General features: G+C 34.6%; 2 protein-coding genes across 2 annotated transcripts; one reads left to right on the top strand and one right to left on the bottom strand.

The window, feature by feature from the left end:
• The first annotated feature begins 4,672 nt into the window (after nt 1–4,672).
• On the top strand, nt 4,673–5,357 carry LOC133323907 (zinc finger matrin-type protein 2). The gene is made up of 2 exons (XM_061532809.1): nt 4,673–4,782; nt 4,862–5,357. Exons 1-2 carry the CDS (start codon nt 4,677–4,679, stop codon nt 5,341–5,343), a joined length of 588 nt encoding a protein of 195 aa, XP_061388793.1. The 5' UTR covers nt 4,673–4,676; the 3' UTR covers nt 5,344–5,357.
• A 1,726-nt stretch (nt 5,358–7,083) lies between these two features.
• LOC133323920 (ribosome biogenesis protein BRX1 homolog) lies at nt 7,084–8,220 on the bottom strand. The gene is made up of 2 exons (XM_061532824.1): nt 8,107–8,220; nt 7,084–8,040 (listed from the first exon to the last, which is right to left on the bottom strand). The coding sequence occupies exons 1-2, from the start codon at nt 8,218–8,220 to the stop codon at nt 7,084–7,086; spliced, it is 1,071 nt and encodes a 356-aa protein (XP_061388808.1).
• Nucleotides 8,221–16,255: the final 8,035 nt, after the last annotated feature.

Here is a 16,255-nt window from a genome sequence, read left to right as displayed (position 1 = left end):
AAAAAAATATATTTGATTTTATCACCCCTATTTCGATGATTTCTTCGTCGTTATTTTAGTTGACGACTGAAGTGTTTGAAAGATTTTTTATGAAAGTTAAAAAAATGGTCTGTCGGGATACATGATTTTAGACTCTATTCAATACGTTAAGAAAATATTTTAGAAACAATAGAAACGAAAAATATATAGGAGCTATATAAATCTAAATCGATTTCTACAAAATCTAGTAAGCTGTATATATATATCAAAACCGATTTTGACCAATTTCAAAAGCCCTCGTCTTTGGGCCAAATAAAGTTTCATCCCATTCGGATTATAAGGTGATCTGTATCTTGTTTATTAAAATATCTAAACGGAGGGACATGCATAAATCGACTCAAAAACGTTTTTTTTTTTTTTTTTGAGACACAGTCGAAACGTCGTCGACATACGGTGAGTAAATATTATAGGTCTGTTCCCGTACTGCAAGAATCTACTACCTTTTACTACGATAACAAATTTTCCTTTATGATATCGACAAAAATAGTAAAAACTAGTATATTCTTGCAGTAAGGGAACAGACCATTTAATTATAAAATGAAATTCAATGTTCTGCTCGAAAGCTTAGATTTAGTACAGATGTCTTCAAACAGTTCATATATTGATTGATCATTTAAAAGACAAATTACATATTTTACGACGACTTACATTCATTTTTGTCCTCTAAATAATTTAAATTATGATCATAATGCTTCAGAGGAGTTGGTAAAAATACGCAAGGCCAAGCTGTAGTTAGAAGCATCTTTCGATTTTTCACAATCAGGGACACAACAGGATCTAATATGAGACATCGTCCTATATTATAAGTAAGTCGACATCAATATCATTAAATTTAAACATTATAAGAAATTCAATATCATAAAATCCAATTCGATTCCTGTAAATCGAGGGGACATGTGTATGTCGAAATGCAGATATAAAAGAGAAACACGTAAGAAGCCTCAACGACAAACTTTACAGTTAAACTATTTACAGTACAGTACCCCAGCACTCAAAATAAAATTAATAAATTGATTGTAAAAAATATGTATTTACTATATACAAACAATTCTTGAAAAATAAAGACATTATACCAAATTACAGCCAAATTGCTTGGACTATATACACAAATTATTACTGTACACTAATTCACCCTCTTCTCTATACTGAATTTTTTTGATTTTTCTTTTGATATGTTTCGCCCATAAAACGGCATATACATTATATACATTAGAACTTTTTACCGGGTTAACCTACTTTATCAGGATTTATTTGACATATATGCAAAGAAATTGACAATTGAAACCCACTGGGTTAACGTTAGCTGCATATAAAATATAAGCTCTAAAACATTTTGTTGCTTGTGGGCAACATTGGGCCACAAAGGGTTAAGAATGTATATACTTTGTGGAATGAAACGGAATGAAAAATTTAATATCCATAAGTGAGTGTGAGCGAAGATCATTCACCAGAACATTGAAATTTTTACTTTTAAAGTTAAAGTTTACATACATAGGTGCATCGTTAAATACAAATTATATTTGCAATATTTGATTAGAACACGCTCCCTTGGACAAACTGTATTTACCTAAACTGTATTTGACGTAAAAAATCTCGGTATTTTCTCGTTTTTCTATTCCCGGTGGAAATTCCCCAAGGCCTACAAGTGACTTAAGGGAATCCCCCCATTCTCGATTTTAATTTTTCAAGATTTTCAATGGGCTGGTAAATCAATACCAATGCTTGTTAAAGTTTGTAACTTTGCACATATATAATTGAAGATTTAAAAGAGAAGAAAAATAATTTACAAAAAAATTTTGTTATTGTTTTGTTGTTGTTTTTTTGGAATTAAAGAAAAGTCCTTATTTTTGATGGCGGGCATGATAACTCCTCACTGGAATATCGGAATCCGAAAATTCCAACGGTGTTAGAAAGAGTACATGTCTGGCTCTCGCTCTAAAATTAACAAAATGGTGGACCTTTGAAAAAATATTTTTGGAAAATCGTCAATTTTTTTACAAAAACCAAGTTAAAAAATAAGGAAGATCTTCACCGATTGGCTTTATCCTAGTTCATACGAGAGCTATACACTCCCAGAGAAACGTTGCAAAATTTGGAACCGATTGGATTATTAGTTTAAAGTTTGAGAAGCCCTTCAGCCGTCACTTGATGCTGACACAATAAATCGGCTGTATCTTCAAGAGTTCTTTTTCACTTGAAATTTTGTAGAGACATTCTTTAATCAGTGTAGATTCGAATTATATCAAGAAAAATTTTGACCCCGAGAATGGGGGGGTCCCCTTAATCTGCGGATGCCGAGTACTGGTACATGCCGACATTAGGAGCACTTACCCTATGTATGGTCACTAGAACAAGTTGCGGTATTACATCTGCCTATGACTATGAAAAAACATACATGACTATGACTTTATTTTTTACAATGTCTTCACCAGCAGCCGAAATTGCATAATAAAATAAAAAAATATCTTAAATAATATCTTAATAATAACCCATGATGTAATTTAATATGTTTTATAGTGGTATTTGATTTAGATTGTTATACCGATTACAACAATACACAGACCTGGATGGAATTATGCTGTATCAAAATGTGGGTCTCTTCCAAGCGTTTTGCTGGTCGAATTGATTGCGCTCGAATTACGCGAATTACGACTATGGCATGACCCAGGTGTCCATCAATGATGACAAAAATATATATGTCACGATTTTGACGTATACGCACAAGTCCTTAGACTGTTTTGAAGATTATTAATTGGTCGGTCTTATATAAATCTCATATAAAATGTAATTTTCCTTTCTGCAAGTGTTTAACGACGCATTGAACGCGTAATGTTAAAGACATGTGAGGCACGATATTATAATATATATAGTAAATAATATAAATAATTAATAACCAAATTAACAAACCTGAAATCCTTTAGTGTGATTCTGGCGATTCTTTAAAAAATTTGTAAAGTTTAAAAGTTTGAAAAGTTTGTAAAGCGTCTTTGATTCAACAAGTGTTCTTTGATTGTACATATAAAACATATAAATCCAAAATGGGGGACAATGGCGAATTATGCGAATTATGACGGAAATTCGAAAACTTGGTAATGCAGCTAACTTCACTTAGTGTGAAGTTAGCTGCAACCACCCACTCAGTGTTGCCCAACGCCTTCTGTTACAGCTGTTACAGACGCATTGAACGCGTAACGCATTGAACGTAGTCGAGAGTAAACGTCGACTTTTTGACTTTTCGATTTTTGTCTCTGACCACAAAGTCGATTTTTCGACTTTTCGATTATTGCCTTTGACTAAAAAGTCGACTTTTCGATCTTTAGAGTCTGTAAAAACTGTTCAAAATCGATTTTCAACTTTTACTGAATTCTGCGAAATCGATAAAAATTTGATTTTTATATGAATTATTCTTAACAGATAATGTAAAGTTTAGAAAAGTGCAATTTTTGGGCAATTTGAGCTTTGTCGATCTTGAAAAGTCGACTTTACGATTTTCTCATAGATCAAAAGTCAACTTCGACTTTTAGACTTCGATCGATTAGTCGAAAGTCGATTTACTTATATGTATATGTTTGTTTTATAACGTGGCGGATGGCTCAACGCGAGTATTCTTCTTAGCCCTATATGCGGTATACACACTAACATTTTTGAATGGCACTCTTGCCCAAATTTTGCTTGTTTGATAGTGTGGCCTCACATGTTTGTCATTCATCAGGCAACCACAAAAATATTTATGGTTGTTGGACAGTCAGTAATCGATAAAAAAAGTTGACAGTCAAAAATGATAGTGTGTACACCGCTTTACCGCTTCCCTGGGGAATAAAAAATCATAACAGCAGTTGTTTCAAACTTCGCCGGCATATCTCATCAATGCAATATGGTGCCCCGATAATGACAACCACATCAAATCCCCGGAAGTATTAATTTTGGAAATTGGTTGGATTAATTTAATAATTTTAATATATTAAAAATATCTATATGTGTGATTTTATGTAATCTAAGTATGTTCCCCTTCTGAACAAGTGGCAAACTTTTCCAATTTCACGCTTACTTATTATACTATTTAATTAATCCTTTTAGTTAAATCCAGGACGATGTGAACGAGAACTTGAATTCTCTTATTTTATAGTTCATAGAACAATGCTAATGCTATAGTGAACAACAAACTAGTTCGTTCCGGACCACAAACAGCTGATCAAATGTGTTCAAATTGTGATCAGCTGTTGGTTGGTCCTCCTCTCGTTTGTTTTGATTCTCATTCGCCACGGTTGGTCCTCGTCTCGTTTGCTTTCAACTTTCATTCGCCTGGTTAGTCCTCGGCTCATTTGCTTTCACCTCAGGTTTACAGGGTTGTAATTAGCAACCTCTGAATGTGAGCTACCCTTGCTACTCTCATCCTTTCCTTAAACCTCATTCGTAAACAATCCAACTCCTTTTTAGTCTCCATCCCACCTCATTCGTAACTTTCCGTCTTCTTTTTAGACTTCTTCTTTATTACAGGGCATTTTGTGCATTTTGTGTTATCCCATCCCATTCGTAAAGGTGGAACATTTTCAATATTTCTTTTCTGCAGAGACTTGTGTTAAAAAGTTTTATTTTTACATTAGAAATAGTTTTGATTATTAATTAAATTAATTAAAATGTCGATGCGTCCAGATGATCATCGCAGAAAATGGGATAAAGCAGAATTCCAAAGAAAAGCTCAGGAAAGATTGCAAAACCAAGCCAATGATAGAAATGAAGAAGGTATAGTGGTCATATGAGACGAAAGAATCATCCATTTGTTAAAAATAATTTTAATCGTATTATATTAATGATTTTACAGAGCCCGTACAAAGAGAAAATCTCAAGCGCAGAGACTATAAGGTAGACTTGGACAGCAAACTGGGAAAAAGTGTTGTTATCAATAAAAACACACCTAATTCCCAGTCTGGTGGATACTATTGCAATGTATGCGACTGCGTGGTGAAAGATTCCATAAATTTCCTGGACCACATCAATGGCAAAAAACATCAGCGAAATCTGGGAATGTCCATGAAAGTGGAACGTAGTACAGTGGATCAGGTTAAAGAAAGATTCCAGGCAAACAAAAAGAAAATGGAAGAGAAACAAAAAGACTATGAGCTTGAGAAACGCCTTAGGGAAGCAAAAGAAGAGGAGGAACGTTATAAAGAGCATCGCAAAGAAAAGCGAAAAGAACGTAAACGTAAAGCTGAGGAAGATTTAGATGGTATTGCTTTGACTGATGATAATATGGCAGCCATTATGGGCTTTTCCGGATTTGGAGGTTCGAAAAGAAATACTTAAAATATTGGACAGCGTGTTAGCATATATATATAAAAATATAAAAAGACATGAACATTCAAGTACTACTACACCGGAACAAAAAATATCACCGAGATAAAAAGTGAATTGCCTCATTGCCTGTAAATCATTCGGAAGAAATGGGCAAACATTTCTGATGTTAAATATTATATATAAAATATTATTTCGAAATTGAAGACATATGACAACAAACAACTATTTTCTGTAATTAAATGGAACCAATTGTATTCTATAAATCAGTAGATAAAGTAATGTGTATTTGCTTCCTTTAATTCAGTTTTTGTTCGTATACGAGAATCCAGCTCAAGAGGCCAAGAGCGATTCCAAACACAGCATCATATGGCTACTTAATATATGAACGGCTAGTCTAATTTGTACCGATCTATTATGATCAGAGCTCCGATTTGCTCGATTTTACTCGCGAGTGAAAAATACTCTCGAGTGGGAGTAAGTAAAGAGTACGAGTTTTTTAGGGAGTATACTCTCCACTCTTTTATTTTGTTTGGGAGTGCTCGCGAGTACTCCTTGTTGAAGAAAACGGGTGTGAGTCAAAATGTTCGAAATAGAGTAAGAGTTCACTCTAAGAGTGAAATCGAGTGGACAAATAAATGTGGTAGTTTGGTTATTTGTGTGTGTGTAGTAGCAAACATTTTTTGATGTTGATCTTTTGTGTGCTGTGGGGAGATAGATCATGTACAAAAAACAAAAAAAAGGACATTGATTATTTTGTTTATTGAAAATGTTTACACATGTGAGGTACAAATAAAAATCTTATACCATATACGATTTTTATATGTTTTTTTTTTAATTTTATATTTATAAAAGGAATTTAACCGTGTGGTTTATTTACTTCAATATTTTTTTAAAGGCATAAACACCTCCATACAAATATTGAAAATGGTATTCATTAAAAAATGTAGAAAAGTATTCTTTAAAAATATTAAAAGCGCTGGTTTGAAAGAAACCCCATGAATGCATAAGTGGTTCATTATTTAATTTTAGTATCAAAATATTGTCGAGGGTTTAATTTTGGAGGCTGGTTCGTCTTGCTGTCACTATTTCAGACTTACATAAAGTGAACCCAGAGAACGAGCTTGTTGATGCATGCTTTCCCAGCAGTACAGCAAACCAAACATCACAAAACAAACAATGCACACAAACAACATCAAGTAAAACATCGGTATCACAACAAAAACAAATAAAAATAAAAGAGTACTCGGCAAGAGTGTAATCTGCTCGATTTCGAGCGTATTTCACTCCCACTCGAAAACGAGCGAAGCACTTGCGCTCTTATTTGAGTGGCAGAGAAAAATGGAGTATACTCAAATTACTCGCAGTAGTACTCCCGCTCGAATTCGAGCGAGTTTCACTCTTTACTCGAATTCGAGCGAGCATTTCGGAGCTCTGATTATGATAGACGTATGCCAAACTTTGATAAAACGAACGTCATTTAATGCAATATATCTATCTCGGCTTCTTTTGCAATTTACATGTTCGTTAATAATCAAGTTAAGTTTTGCGCAAATACTAGCAACGGTTTAGTTAAAGTTTTCATTCAATTGCTTATTTCTTGATAGTACTTCAATGAATTTAGTATGCAATGATCCTGTCTCAAATATGTAAATTAATTAAAAGGCGAAATAATACAAATTAGCTTCTGTTTTCTTACTCTATATTGATTGATACATATATTGAAAATAAGAATATAATTTTATTGTAAACCTATGCTTTTTGTTTTCCCACTTTATTCGCCTTTTGCTTCTTCTTTTCTATAACTTGTTTAACGGCTTCCAATTGTTTTTCCTTTATTTTCTTGGTCAATTTATCCTTTGGACTTTTCGTTGCCTTTTCTTGTACTTGAAGTGCCTTCTTTTTAGCTTGTTCGGCTAAGACCTTTGCCGTCTCGAAAGCGTCTCTGTCCTCGAAAATATCGTCGTACTCAATGCCTTCATATGCTTTAGTGGGCAACGTAGCCTCATGGTGCACTTTCTGTTCTATACGATTGACGTAACGTTCTTTGGCTGCCTTCTTCAACATTTGCCGTTGTTTTGCTGGACTAACGTAATCCGGATTTTCCCACAATGCACCGCCTGTGAAGGAACCTTCAAAAATTTTTACAGGATTCATGACAAAACGTGGTCCGATTTCTGCTAAACCACCATCTTCGGAAAGGATCTGGAAGTTCCTAAACCATATCCTATTATCTAGATAGGTAAAACTGTAGACATGATCAATAAATGGTTGACTTTTTGGATGATGATTAGGAACACCAAAAATTTGTGTAAATAGTTCCTTTAACAGTTTCAAATGAGGCACTTCATCAAATTTCGAATCGAACGATAACAGTGGCCTAGAGCCTCTGAGACAATTGCCGGTCATTTTTAGTTCAGCCATAGTATGAATATTCTCTACCAAGAATTTTGCCGAAGGTCCATTGGGTATATTTGAGACCCACATGTAAAGATCACGTTTCCGGCGTCCTTCGAATAATATGGATTTGTTGCAGTGCTTCATTTCGCACATATCGTTGACAGTGGCCAAAGTTTTTGTCCTCTCCATTTTCGACTCGGGCCTATGATGGGGCATAAGAGTTTTTATGTCTTTCATTAGATGTCTATCGCGGTGGCTTATACCACGAGCAGCAAATACTAATACTCTTTGTTTATTTATCCATTTTTCCTAAATAGAAAAACACAACAATTACAAATCACACACCAGCCATTACAAACATTAAAACACACATACCCTTTTTGGAATAACCTCATCAGAAGGTCTTTGTGGAGGCAATGGGGGATTTTCATCCATTGGAACAATCTCCAATTGTTCGGTTTTCTTTTTCTTTTGGAATTTTTTACCCATTATTTACGGAATACGACAAGTTTTTCTTGTAGAAACTAACGTCCAACACAACGCACGTGTTAAATAAAAACTAAATGACCGACCTAATCAAAAAACGTTTAGAACGCTGCGAATAGGAGAGAATGACCGATAAAGATCAGATCGAAAAGAAAATGGAAAACAACCGCCGTGTTTACGAATAAGCGTGAATGAATGATGAAATGAAATAGAGTTATGTACATCGGCTTTCGACCAAGAGCCTAAACGCAACCAGAGAGTCACGAGTCAGCGTCATACTTTTTCGCCGACGTGAAAACCAAACGAGAGTTAGCGGCACGAAATGCCAATTATTTGTTTTGATTTTCTGACAGAAAATTTTATGTTGTGCAAACCAAAATCAATTTATTATTTAATAAACCATAATGTGAAGAAACTTGAATAAAATTATTGAAAAACTTATTTTTCTTCCATTTTATTAATTTGTTAAAAAAACGTCCACAATCTGTGAAAATATGTTTTTTTTTAACAGCATTGCCATATGTTTTGATAAAAATTCTCATTGAAATTTGGTAGCACTGTTGATTTTTACCTAAAATATGGCAACTCAATTGAGAGCAAGAGAGAAATTTTGAGTATGACGCTGAGCAAAAATGAATAAAATCTATTCTGGCGCCAGAGTCTAAACGCAACCAGAGAGTCACGAGTCAGCGTCATACTTTTTCGCCGGCGTGAAAACCAAACGAAAGAGTTAGCGTTAGCGGCACAAAATGTCAATTATTTGTTTTCATTTTCTGACAGAAAATTGTACGTTGTGCAAACCAAAATCAATTTATTATTTAATAAACAATAATGTCAAGGAATTTGGATAAAATTATTGAAAAAAATATTTTTCTTCCATTTTATTAATAATTCATTAAAAAACATCCACAATCTTTGAAAATATTTGTTTTTTTAACAGTACTGCCATATGTTTTGATATAAATTCTCATTGAAATTTGGTAGCACTGTTGATTTTTACCTAAAATATGGCAACTCTATTGAGAGCAAGAGAGAAATTTTGAGTATGACGCTGAGCAAAAATGAATAAAATATATTCTAGCGTCATGCCGCTAGACGCGAACGTCAGCCGTCGCGATTTCCCGTTGCCAATAAAGGGCTAAACAGAATGTTCGCGTTGAGCGTTTTTTGTTATCGCGTTAACGCACGCAAAAAGTTAAAATATATTTAACTTCAAAGCACAGCGCACATCAACTTCATGCGTTAAGGGCTAAGCAGAATGCTCGCGTTGAGTCATCCGTCGCGTTATATGTTATCGAAAATACAACAACCACAAGGTGTAAATACCATTTCATAAAGATTTCTATGCCGCCACTTTAAATACTTTTGAAGGCGTTAACAAAATATTAGCTGTACTTTGTTGTTTGTACGCATTTTATACAAAATCGTCAAAAAATAATAAATAACAACGCATCGTATTTCATCATTTTCTTAAAGTAATTACAATTGAAATTTAAATTTATAAAAATAAATAATTAAGACGATTTTGAATTGCTAGCAGGTTCAGAATATTGCTTTGCGTTATGTGCACTTTGGTTTTCTAAATCTATTACGCCCATCAAAGAAGTTCGTAAGACACATTCAACGTAAAACGTAAATACGACAGCGCATTATCGCTCCTGAATAGTTCTGATATTTGGACTTACTAGGAATAGCTATTTCAAAATCATGACGTACGATAGTCTTACGGAAGACCAACGGTTCCTACTGTTGCAACTAATACAGGAAAGACCTATTTTGTACGATAAGGAACATGAGGGATACAAGAATGTTACAGAAAAGGAAATGGCATGGCAGGATGTGGCCAGAAGGGTTCGTGCTCAAGGTATTTGTTCTTTACAATCTATCTACAAGGATTATTTACAATAACCTTTATATTCAATTTTATTTCAAATTTAGTTAATGCTTGTAAAGTTGCATGGAAATCTATGAGAGATCAGTATCAACGAAACATGAAGCTACCGAAAGAAAAACGAAAAAACTTTCGTTACTTATCCAAAATGTCTTTTCTAAATGGAAAAACGAAGTATATTTTATTTAATATGATAACATCTAATTATGATACAGTTTCATGGGAACCTTATCTACTTGCAGGGCTTTTAGAACTTCGTCATCTATATCTGTAGAGGACATTGCTGCCGAGTATTATTATGACAACACATCAGATATACCTAAACATGAAATGGAATACGATGATAGTACTGATTACGGAGACTATAATGAAACGACTACTATAGAACCAGCAGAAAATATGTCCAAGCTAGATGATCTGGAGGCGAAAATTACTACCAACAATATTGAAAAAATTGACGATAAATTATCTGCTCCTTTATCGCCACAAGAAGAAGAATATATTTATATTAAGGAGACCAAAGATGATGCAGATTGTAACATTGAAAATATGGCGAGTAACCTCTTTGAAACGTTTAATAGTTTGATAAATAAACGATACCAACCTAATGAGGACGACAATGATATATTTATGAAAATGCTGGCGAAAAAAATGAAGACGTTGCCGAAATTGGTAAGAAATCGCTTACAAGAGTCTTTTTTGGAACAAGTAAATTACGAAATAATGAGTTACGAGATACAAAAGAATAAAAAATAAATGTATAATATATGTAATGTTAGTAGTTTATCAAGTTAATTTAGACGTATTTTATTGAGATCATTATGTATTTAAAGTCAAATGGTGATCTTTTCTTGGCTATATGTTTATGAATTATTACCAGACCTAGGATTTTCCAAAATTAATATATAAATACATTGACAAACTAAAGTTTTTTCATTGCAATCTAAATGGATGTAGGGGCATGGTAGGATATATTGATTATTCACGTAGAGACTTGTTCGGTCAGACATAAAAGACACAACAAGTTGTCTATATTTCTTAAATAGTAATGCAAATCTACTTGAAAAGGGAACCGAATAAATGATTGAAAATAATTATCATAATAATTGTTAAAAGAATTTAATCGTTTTTGACGTTTTCGACTACTCGCCAAAAACTACGCTAAGTGGTTTAGTGAAAAAAAACTGAAATTAAAGGACTAAAGCTTATACCATGGGCTAAACCCAATTTTTTAAGAATAATGAAGAATTCAAATAAGTGGCATAAAACAGATGGCGTGTGTAGCTACATTTAAGCCACGAATTTAATAATAAAAATATTTATATTTACACAAATGTTGGCATTTCTTTAATTTTAAACTTACTTGCTGACATATTTTTCTCATCACTTCTGTAAACTATATGTTTCCTGATTGATCTGTTCAAGAAAACTTTCCTGCAGACGTTGTTGAATTTCCCATGGAAGATCTTTCAACTTCTTTGAAAGCATTCGGAAAAATATATCATTTTCGTCTTCTTCAAGGTCATAGCGTTTGTTCAGAAGATCGCTAAAATTATGGAGCAACTTGTATGCAGCATTTGTATCATCAATTTTGGAATTTTTAGTATAGATATATTCATCGATTTCTGAAAATTGTGACATCAATGTGTTTTCGTCTTGTTCGAAATAGTTTTCCGTTTTGTTCAATCTTGATCGACTGAAATTCATGTCATCGATCGATTTGCTTGGATCAACCTCTTCACTGTCGTCACTTAAATCGGTAAATTCATCCATCAGGTTGGGCCTGGACTGTGTCGAAAATTTCCTTAAAATATTCAAAAATAATATACCTATTCATATATAAAATAATAAATATGTGGAGACTTACGTATGACCACTGCCCAAAAAAGATAACTCGTTCAAGTATCTATATTTTCTTCGTTTTTCTTTTGGCATTCTCATAAATCGGTGATATTGGTCTCGTAATGTTTTCCATGTTTTCTTGCAAGCTAATTCTGTAAAACATAATGGAATTAGAATGTATATTTTATGGAATATCATTGGTATATTACCAGACTTGTTACATATTTTTGCAATTTCCTTCCACCGGTATTCCTTTTCCTTAACACTCCTATATAACCGATGTCGTTTGTCATATAACACCGGCCTCTCCTTAACCAATTCTATTAACTGATATCTTTGCTCCTTATTTAAACTTGTGTAGGCCATTCTGACGCAATTATAATATTTAATTATTTGTTATGAGCATCACACCAAAAAATATGTAAACAATTTCTATTCTAGCTATTTCATTCGCATTTGTTTACCTGAGTTCAATTGAAATATTCACTGTACGGAATTATGAAACTAAAAGAATCCACACACACTACCCTGTAGGAAATGTCATTGTGAATAGGATGTATAGTGTGTGGGGCTCTGGGGAAACTAGGACAAAAGTACGTTTAGCATCGATTCACACTTAACCTGAATTTAGTTCCGCACAGCACTAATTTAGATTCTTCACATGCTGAATACTCCTTTATGTTTCTGTCATATTTTGAAGTGTGGGTATTATTTCAATCCATAGCTGCAAAGGTAAATACGTATATGCATATAAATTGGAAAAAATCATCTTTTACTTAATTTCGAACGGTGTCATGCTCTTTTTGTGATAATATATGTTTTTTCCCGTAAAAGCTGCTAGCTTTTACTATTCTTTGTCGATATTATAAAGGACAAGGCCTATATAAGGTCAAATCATATTTCAAAACGAAAATATTAATATTTTGTCATCATTCAATTCAATTTTAATGTATATCGTCTTTGTGAAGCACATTTGGAATATTTCAAGATTTTGAAAAACATTTTCTAATAAATTATGTTTCAAAGTTAATAATTGTACAAGGTAACTGGAATACTCAGCTGATTTGATTGTATCGTAATACTCGTGTCATGTTCGATATAACATTTTATTTATGTAGAATGACCCATTAAGATATAACATTTTTATTTATGTAGAATGATATAATAATAAGATATTTAAACCTGTAAATTGAAATTTGTGGTTGAGAGTAGATATGATATTGAAGTCCTTTGCCCTATGTGATAGGTCGCTACATCAAATAGTGGAATAATAATAAAAATGTTTATGAAGTACAATGGTTCTGAACCCCTCCAACTGAATAGACGTTATGATATAATTAAGCTAATACACTGTTAATTTTAAGCTTTTGGAGTAGTTTATATTTTGTTGTTTTTTGAATCGCTTTTGGCCCTTTGGGCTAGATTCTCGTTCATGGTACAATTATAAAAGGTAACAGCAAATCCCAGCTGATTTGATTCCAACGTAATACTAATGTCAATATAAATTTGACAAATTATGTTTTTAAAAATCACCCAACAGGAAAATTGGGAACGCATACAATTTGAAATTGTTCTTTATTAATGTGCTCCCGTATTCAATTTACTCAATCTGCCTGCTGGGAAAGTTTGAGGAAGCAAATCGTTCTTGATGGAATTACTCGCTATTCCCAGCATTGTCATATGTGTTACACATATATATGGCAATGGCTCAATTAAAGGAAAGATGTGGAAGCGATAGAAATATAAATTTGATAGATTTTCATTCATGTTTTTCAATTTTTATTTTGAGGATTCGAAATATTCCATTTTCAAAATAAAAATAATTTGATGATAATTTGTTTGTTTGTTTACATTTTTCTGTCAAATGAGTTGACACTAGTAGAACTTACATGAATCCAATCCAAATTACAATTTAATGATATATATATATATATATATATATATACAAACAATCCACCTTACATCATAGCTACTCTAAAACAAATTCTTATAAATATAATATTGTTACGTTCTTGGATTTTGCTTAATCCCGTGTAGACGTTGTTTTATTTCCCGATACAGTTCGTACCAAATAAAACGCGGGTTCGTTCTGATTACGATTATTACAATGATTTTATTCACACAACTTTACTTTGCACGTTACTTTACAGCTTTACGTTACTTGACGGTTTCAATTCGCGATCTGATTCACAACTGACTCACTGCCTTTCCATTTCCTCTATTTATATGAGCCCTGCCTGTCGCTACAGAAGTTTCTAGACGATCTGGTAACACCTAGATCACGAACAATCTACCAATGCAACAAGCACACATACAAACTTACATTGAGTAAACAATAACAACAACACATACAAACTTACATTGAGTAAACAATAACAACAACACATATACAGGCGAGGGGGTAACAAAGAAAGAGGAATTAAGCGATCATCAATGATGACGTTTAACAAGAATTGTACGACAATAACAAAATAGAAAATGAAAGAGGAAATGGAAGGATGTAGAAAAATCTATACAGTAGTTGTTGTTGTGAAGTTATTCAAATAAACTGCGTAGTACAAATTTACGTTACAATTCAAATTCTTAAATTAACGGACTTCATCTAAATTTATATTCGTAACATTGCCCCCCGCTTAAGCCTGTTCGTCCCGAATAGGCACAGTTCCCGTTCCGTAGGGGGTCAGCCGCTCCAAATGTACAACTTTCATCTTCGACCTGGGACTGTCGCTCCTCTGGATGCGATAAACGACGTCATTTATTTTCGTGACAATCTTGTAGGGTCCTTCCCAGTGCGTTTGCAATTTGGGGCATAGTCCTTTCTTTCGTTGTGGGTTGAACAATAGTACCAGTTGCCCTTCCCGGAACCCATCGGTATTTGCCGCTCGATCGTACCTTGCCTTCATGCGGTTGCTAACCATTTTTATTCGATGTCGGACTGCGTCGTGGACTTTACTGAAAGAGTTTTGAATGTCTTCATCTTGGTTCACATCATCGTTTGGGGTAGCACCGAATATCAAATCGCCAGGTAGCTTTAATTCATTTCCGAACAGAACTTTGGCTGGGGTCCGGGATGTGGAATCATGAATGGCCGATCTATAAGCCAGTAAAAACTTTGGAATATGCTCATCCCAGTCTTGTTGGCCACTGTCCACCACTTTCCGTAGATGTTCTTCCAGGGTGCGATTAAATCTTTCCACCATGCCATCTGATTGTGGATGTAGGGGCGTCGTTCTGGTTTTCTTGATTCCGTAGGAGTCACACATTTCCTTGAAGATCGCTGATTCAAAATTCCTACCTTGATCGGAATGAACCTCAGATGGAACACCATAGCGCCAAATCCAATTTTTGCTGAACACATCCATAATTGTCCTGGCTTCTTGATTTGGGATAGCATAAACCTCTGGCCATTTACTGAAGTAATCCATGACCACTAAGACATACCGGTTCCCAGAGTCGCTTGTTGGGAACGGTCCAGCTACATCCATTGCGATTCTCTCAAAAGGGGCTCCTGAATTATACTGCTGCATGTAGCCTCGACTCTTCCGTGTTGGACCTTTAGCTCTTATGCACCTTTCACAATTGGCGATCCAGTCGGCAATGGATTTTTGACAGCCGACCCAGTAGAATCTCTGCTTCACCTTTTCAGCGGTCTTTGCTATGCCAAGATGTCCTCCACTTGGCCCATCGTGAAACTCCGACAAGACATCCCTTATTTTGGAGTCTGGGACGACGATCAAGTTCCGGTGAGATTTACCGTCCTCACTTTCCCATTTGCGATATAGGCAACCATCTTTTATAAGTAGACTGTCCCACTGGGCCCAATAGGATTTTAAAAGAGGGCTTTCGGAGGTAATTTCTTTCCGACTAGGTCGCTTGCCCGTTTCTATGGCCGAAATTATTTTGCCCAGAATGGGATCTCTTCGTTGTTCCGTCGACCAATCTTCTCCCGACTCAAACTGCAATCGTCGGACGTCCACGATATTCTCTTTGCTCTCAGCCTTTGAGCAGTGGCTGTATTCTACCTTGCATGGCCGACGAGACAGGGCATCAGCATTACCGTGTTTTCCGTCTTCTCTGTGCTCGATTCTGTTCAACGGTGACTCATTGGTGGACTGTTGAGCCATTCTTCTACCATCTTTCGTTGTAGGTGATGACGATGACCTGGATCGTTTGCGCTTAGCTCTGCATTCGCGTGCAATATGACCTGCTTTATCGCAGTTGTAGCATCTAACCCAGGGCTTAGTCATCCCTACTAACTTTGTTTCTTCTATTACCCGCCTCATGGCGTCCTTGATCAAGTTAACG

The sequence above is a fragment of the Musca vetustissima genome, unplaced genomic scaffold, assembly GCF_032173495.1.
Source record: "Musca vetustissima isolate MV318-11 ecotype Yass unplaced genomic scaffold, APGP_CSIRO_Mvet_v1 utg24669, whole genome shotgun sequence".
NCBI classification, from domain to species: Eukaryota; Metazoa; Arthropoda; class Insecta; order Diptera; family Muscidae; genus Musca; species Musca vetustissima.
The sequence above is the reverse complement of the archived record's forward strand: the minus strand, read 5'-3'. Positions and strand labels throughout refer to the sequence as shown.

Bases quoted from the DNA above. Each gene is read 5' to 3' on its own strand.
- LOC133323920 (XM_061532824.1), bottom strand. From the start codon at position 8,220: ATGGGTAAAAAATTCCAAAAGAAAAAGAAAACCGAACAATTGGAGATT. The intron at 8,041-8,106 runs GTATGTGTGTTT...TTTTCTATTTAG, and splicing joins ATGAGGTTATTCCAAAAAGG to GAAAAATGGATAAATAAACA.
- LOC133323907 (XM_061532809.1), top strand. From the start codon at position 4,677: ATGTCGATGCGTCCAGATGATCATCGCAGAAAATGGGATAAAGCAGAA. The intron at 4,783-4,861 runs GTATAGTGGTCA...ATGATTTTACAG, and splicing joins CAATGATAGAAATGAAGAAG to AGCCCGTACAAAGAGAAAAT.